At 40.1% G+C, this 7,068-nt stretch overlaps 1 protein-coding gene across 5 annotated transcripts in view; it reads right to left on the bottom strand.

Moving 5' to 3' along the window:
• SRGAP3 (SLIT-ROBO Rho GTPase activating protein 3) overlaps positions 1 to 7,068 on the bottom strand; it is a 299,497-nt gene that overhangs the window by 123,625 nt on the left and 168,804 nt on the right. For all 5 annotated transcript variants that reach the window (XM_069084036.1, XM_069084033.1, XM_069084034.1 and 2 more), the window contains exon 3: positions 4,025 to 4,187. In XM_069084036.1, coding sequence (XP_068940137.1) covers positions 4,025 to 4,187 — 163 coding nt within the window. The remainder of the gene's footprint in view (positions 1 to 4,024; positions 4,188 to 7,068) is intronic.

The raw sequence follows: 7,068 nt of genomic DNA, 5'->3' as shown, positions 1-7,068 counted from the left end.
GAAAGAAAGAAAGAAAGAAAGAAAGAAAGAAAGAAAGAAAGAAAGAAGGAAAGAAAGAAAGAAAGAAAGAGGAAGGAAGAACAGAAGAAAGAAAAAGAGAGGGAAAGAAGGAAGAAAGGAAGAAAGAGAGAAAGAATGAGAAAAAGAAAGACAGAGAAAGAAGGGAGGAAGAAAGGAAGAAGCAGGTAACTCCCTTTCTCCTTATACTTTTCCTTGGTCTCTTTACCAGCACCCACCCCACCACCCCTAAAAAACCAGAAGCCCAAAGGGATTGAGGAGGCAAATGTGACAGCTTCTCAAATATCTGTGCTTACATGTGGCAGTAGGTGAGGGAGGGGAGGAAGGTACATAAAACAATGACAACTGACATTTATATATCCATTTAAAGTTTGGCAAATACTAACAGCTAGTGTTTACATGATGCTTTCAGGTTTGCAAAGCACTTAACATATGTTATATTATTTGATCCTAGCAAGAACCCTGTGAAGTAGGACTGCTGCTATCCACATTCTACAGATGAGAAGAGTAAGGCTGAAAGGTTAAGTGATACAGCAAGTACCTGAGGCAGGATTCACACTCAGGCCTTCTTGACTCCAGGTTTAGCCCTCTACCCTTACTGAGTGACCTAGCTACATTTAAATGTAAATGCTTCTCAAATATCTGTGTTTGAATTTGGAGAAGGGAGGGGGCAGAAAGCAGAGGTACTAAAAATAATAATAGTTGACATTTCAAGGTTTGCAACAAGTTCTACACAAATCATCTTATTTGATCACAGTAACCCTAGGAGGGAAGTACTGTATGAGGACACTGAGACAGAGCTTAGCTGACTGGCTCAGGGTCACACAGCTCATAGTAGGCATCGAAGGCATCATTTAGACCTCAGTCTCTCCTGACTCAGAATCTAACATTTTCCACCAAAAAAGGCTACCTCTTATATCATTTAAATTGGTAGATGCATAGTAATCATTTCAACAATAACAACAATATTGCTGTCATTATTCAGGAGTTGTCTGACTCTTCGTTACCCCATTCTTGGCAGAGATACTGGAGTTTGCTGCTTCCTTCTCCAGCTCATTTTACAGATGAGGAAACTGAGGCGAACAGGGCCAAGTGACTTGTCTAGGGTCACACAGCTAGTTTCTGAGGCCAGATTTTAATTTGGGTCTGATTCTAGACCTGGATCTCTAGCACTCTGCCACCCAGCTGCCCATAACAATAATAGCGAGCATTTAGATAGTGTTTTAATGTTTGCAAATATTGTTATCTCATATGACAACATATTTTGAGGGGGAAGGGTTAAGTAGGGAGACTATATATATATATATATATATACACACACACACATAGATATAGATATGAATGAGCTTTCCTAATTCGTACTAAATAATTAGAAGTAATAGTTCACATCTATATTGAGAGCATTATAATTTACAAAGTGCTTTCCTTATAACAATCTAGTAGGAGGTGATGAAAACATAATTAACCCCATTTTATAGATGAGGAAACTGAGACTAAGGTGGACATGACTTGCCCAAACAGCATGGTACCATCATACTAGCTCAGGAATCAGAGGACCTGTATTTAAATCTTACTTCTGACCCTTATTACCAAACTAAGTCACTCCACAACCCTGGGCCTCAGTTTCCTTTTCTGTAAAATAAGGGGGTTGGACTGGATAGCCTCAAAGGTCACTTGGATAGTTGGTGTCAGCGCTGGAACTCAAGCCATGGATGTCTCTGGATGCTAAATCCAGCGTTCTCTCCAGTCTAGCTTACTGCCTTGACAATTTGCTAAAGGAAATATTAAGCCTAGATAATATTTCATGGACTTGGGGGTGAGCATGTAAGTGTCTCAAGCACAAGACTAGCCAGGGGAAGTCAGTTTGGTATTAAATACATGCCGAGAGTAATCTGCAGTGTGGATGATTCAGGAGATAAATGAGTGTTGATTATCTTTTAAATTGGCTTTCCTTCCTGGTGCTCCCTGCTCATCAAACCATCCCGTTATTCCTGAAGGGAGGTGATAAGCTAGAAAGATGAGGATGTCCCTGTAAACACCTGTCTTTCAAGGCAAAGGGGAAAGGGGGAAGATGGCAGAGATAGAGAAAGGTGATAATGGTCAGTCTGTCCTCAAATGAGACTTATTCTACCTCCGGATGTGTGACCTTATCTTCATTCATACAAACCCAGAAAAACATACAGCACCAATGGGAAAGAAGGGATTCAGCCCTTAGGATTTGATCCTTCCCACAGTGAAAGGAAACAAATGAGATTTTAACCAACCATAAATCTAGATAGTTAAAAAAAAAAAAAGACAGAGAAACTAATAGAGTGAACACATACATAGCAACTATGAAGGAAAAGGGAACCACCGTACCTGTATTTAGTCCCCTCACAATCAATTCCCTGGTCAACTTCAGGCAGGGCTTCAAAGGCTGTCAGAATATTATTCTTTTACCCACCCACACCCAGCTCTGAACTACCCTGAAATCTGAGAGAAAGGTTAGTCTACATCAGTATCAAACGGAAAAAAATAAATGCAATTTTAAAGCTTTTAGGTATTGAAATATAAATGAAAGGCTGTGAAAATGTGGCCAATCCCCTTCAAATGGCTAACAAATAAACAAATCTTGGCACATGAATATAACTGAATATAAGAAACAATGAATAGAAAAAATTCAGAAAGGTCTTGGAAGACATAAAAACTGATGTGAATCAAAGTCATCAGAACCAGGAAAGCAATATAAACAATAGCCACAGCAGTGTCAAAGGAAGGATGGGAAGAAGGAAAGAAAGAAGAAAGGGAAGGAAGGAGAAAGAGGGAAAGAATGTGACAAATGGTGGCCCTAGAGAAGTACTGAGCAAATATAAATCCCTCCCTTCACTGTAGGGACAGAGAACTGTGGGTATAAGAATAGCATGTACACTATTAGACACATTCAGTGTACTGGTTGGTTTTGCAAAAGATATTTTTTTACCCTTTTTTGGGGGGGAGGTACAACATGTACACGGATCAATATAATACAAGGTAAAGTGAAGCCGGAGAAAACACTAACAATTTGGAGGCTCATGACAAAATTCCTATAGGAGGTGACACCTGAATTAAGCCTCGAAGCTTGGAAAGCCCTAAGAGATGGAGGTGACAGTGTACATTCCAGGCATGGGGGAGAAAACTGCTCAAAGGCTTAGTGATAAGAAATGAAACACCAAGTTTGAGCAACAGCAAGCAGGTTGCTTTGGCCAAAAGGAGAATGTATGAAGGGGAAGTGAAATGAACTTGGAGCAGAAGGATTCTAAAAGCCAAGAGGGGGAGTTTGTAAAGAAAGTATTCTAGAGGCAATAGAGAGCCAACCAATATCTTCTGAGCAGTGGTCAGGCCTCGGCCTTAGAAAGGTGATTTTGGTAGTGGTGTGGAGGATGGATTGGTGAGGGCTTGGATTGGGACAGTAGCTATGGGAGTGGAAAGGGGCGTATGTGACAGCTGAAAGGGCAGAATCAACAAGATTTGGCCAACAATTAGGTACAGGGAGTGAAAAGAACATATTCTCCCAAAGCCATGTCTATTTAACTTTGGAACATGTATTTTTTTGCAGCAGATTTCCTTTGCTAGTTATACTTTATTTGGGTTGGTATTAAAATCAGTTTCTCTTCCTTAAGCACCCATCAACTGATAACAGGGAAAGGAAGACCAGATTGATTATGAATAGTTACCATAGTCAGAGAAATGAAGTCTAGTACTTTAAAACTGCTGGGGTTAATCCACAAAGTGGAAAACCTCCATGGGTAGATAACTGAATTTGTTAGTATATGACATACAAGGCAAGAGTTTAATGGGCCAGTGAGGCAGTATGTTTCAGAAAAAGGAATTCTTACATCACTACAGTATCTTCCTCCTCCCCTTAGCCACAAGCGGCCCCACCTTGGATAATCCATTCTCATTGCTAGCTTCTGAGGCGTTGAACAGAGCTCTGACACTTCCATCTTTTCCACAAACCCAATACCCCCAGTAGTGATTTCCTGCTCACCTTTTTGAAGAGCCTGATAACATCCTCACTGATCTGGGAGAGACGGATGATGACATTGTTCATAAAGATGTCATTGAGGGTAGCATGGTCCCTGCTCTCACGCCGAGTCTGGTTCAACACTAGATACCAACAATTCACAGGAGAGAGGAGGTATTGATCCTTCCTGGGGAGACAAAAATAAGCCCAAGCAAAGTTTAATATACAGCCTACTGAAGACATTCTCTTTTTCCTCCTGGAAAAAGTTCCTGGGATATAGTAAGTGTTTAATAAATGTTTGTTGCCTTTAAAAGGAGCTTAGAGATCCACAAATGAGTCATATTTAGAATCCTAACAATGTTACTGCTTGCTTTGTAGAACAGAAGTAATAGCTGAGAAGGGCCACTAGTAGATTAAGGAATTATGCTTCAGTTTACACTTCTGTTTCCAAGGTTAGTTCCCTGTTAAAGTCCTTCTGCTTGAAATAGAGTTGTGAGCAGAAGTGTCAGCTGAGCCTGACTCCCTATGGTAAAATGCATCAACTATAAAATGTAAATACATTACTAAAAGCCCACAATGAAGGCAGATGATCTTACATAAACAGAATTGCTAACTTTGGAAATGAACGTGTTAGAAGAAGCACAATTTAATGAGCTTGGTGATTGTTCTTCCTTTCGGTAGTCATGAAACTGAGGCTCCTTGTTCACCCATAAAAATTATAAATGAAGAATAAAAGCCCATCGTTTACTTATAATTTATTCATTATGAAAGTGTACTCCCATGAAGAAACACAGTAACCAGAACAGGAAAGCACAGTGAAAGTCTTTTTAGTGAAGATCAGTGGAAGAAGAAAGAGAAGCAGTATTATGGTGACTGATAAACAGACTACCTGAAGAGAAGGAAGAAAGATATGAGGAGTTCAAGAAACAGACCACAAGTCTGATATAGCAGTATGACACAGTAGTAAATGGGAGAATTCAGGTATCTCGAAATTCTCAGTGCAGCTAATACGTTCTTGATTTTGCCTTGCTGATAATTTCATCCTTCAAAACGAAGGGAAAGTAATGATTTCCCTCATTCTGATGAATGAAGATGAACTGATCACTTAAGTAGAAACCAGGGAACTTTGCTGGGGACATGCCCCCATCTCAGCACTCAAAGTAGAAAAAAACAAGAAAGTCAGGTATAATCAGACACACACCCTAAATGTTGGGGAAAGCAAGCTTCAAAAGGTCCAGAATGAATGGAAAGTTCTCAACTATGAAATTCTGAAGAGGTACAAATAGTTCTAATGAGGAAGAAAAGAAGGTGTTGTCTGAAGAAACCAATATGGATGCATGTGTAGACAACTTAGTGGTTTGGGGTTTTTTCTGGTTTTTTTTTTAAGAGATTTACAAAATACAGAAGCAAAGAGAACAGAAGATGATTCAAAAGGGCGTGTAGTACTATATGAACAGTGTTAGCAAAGCTAAAGCTCAGAATGAACTGAGGCTTCAAAGTCCCTTACTGTTTGCCTCAGTTTCCACATGTGCAAAAATGAGGATAATAAGAGCACCTAATCCCCACAGTTTTTGTGAGGATCAAATAAGATAATATGCATAAAGAGCTTTGCTAACCTTAAAGACTCTATAAATGCTTGTTATTACTCTAGGTGAAAGTCTATGCTAGGATATTTCCCTCTTCTGTGCTTGGTATCTCCCATCTGTGACATGGGGAGTGGGAAATTAATTGTATACATTTGATCAAGACTCTGACCCTCTCTATAAGAAGCTTAGCCCTCTTTCACAGCCAAGCCTCACCTTACTGTGCAGGACAATCCAGGTAATCTGCAGCAAAAAAAAAAAAAAGGTAGAGTAACAGAGAGCCTGGTTGCCACAGCAGCAGAAGTCTTTCTCCCCTAGATCACCAATGTCCTTCCTCCTGAAGATCTGACCTAAGGTTAAATCCCAATTCTGACACTGGATACATGGGTGACCTTGGGAAAGTCACTTAACCCTGATTGCCTTCCTGGTCCCCCCTCCCAAAAAGTGAATAGGCTGGACCAGATAACCTTAGAAGGTCCATTTCAGCCTTAATTCTATAATACTGTGACTGTCCCAGGTGAGGTCCCCTCCAATGATCTCAAAATTATGAGCATCTGGCAGTGTGAAGAAATACAGCTTATGATCAGAGATAACCTGACAGATCTATATGTTTAACTTCATTCTTCCTACAGAACAGAAGGCCCTAACCCAGGAAGGAAATAATAATAACAACCACCTTAGGTTTAGATAAATTATACAATCTTTATGGTACTTTTATGTACCTAATCTTGCTTTTCCCAAAAGTGGGCTCTTCAAAGGTCCTGCAATGTTCTTTGACCATTGCTAAGGTAAAGAAATAGGAAGTTCCAAATCTACATCAGCAGGGAGGGAAGAAAAGAAGGGGGATGGTCTGATGGAACACAGGTGAAAGGCAAGGCTGTGTGGAATAGTGGTAAGAGTTCTGGACTCGGAATTACAAGAGGTGCCTGCTCCAATACCAGCTCTGACACACACAGTGATTCTCCAGCTCCTTATCTGTAAGATGAAGACAACAGCAGCTGACATTACTATAGCATATATATATATATATATGTATGTATGTATGTATGTCTACATGTGCCTTCCGTACATCAGGTCATCAGAGGTTTCCGTCAGCCAACTGAGACAAAGGTTGGTGCTACAGGTTAAATTATCTCCATTTTATAGATAAGGAAACAGCCTCAGAGAAGTGAACTGACTTTCCCATGGTCACAAAGCCATGAGTATCAGAGGGGAGATTTAAAGCCAGGCCTTCCTGACTCCAAGCTCAGAACTCTATCATTATACCACGATGTACTCCCATCCCCCACCTACAGATACTTTCAGCTCATACCCTGAAGCTGTTTTAGGATGAAAAGAACCTGGGTCTTGGGGTAAGTTGCTTCATATTCCCAGGCATCAGTTGGTTGGACTAAAAAACCTCTTACATCCCTTCTAGATCCAAATATGTGACTCAACAATAGATAGATAGATAGATAGATAGATAGATAGATAGATAGATAGATA

The sequence above is a fragment of the Petaurus breviceps genome, unplaced genomic scaffold (genome assembly GCF_028583685.1).
Source record: "Petaurus breviceps papuanus isolate PSGF00001 unplaced genomic scaffold, PetGlider_PUasm1.0 174, whole genome shotgun sequence".
NCBI classification, from domain to species: Eukaryota; Metazoa; Chordata; class Mammalia; order Diprotodontia; family Petauridae; genus Petaurus; species Petaurus breviceps.
This window is presented reverse-complemented; position numbering and strand designations above follow the sequence as displayed.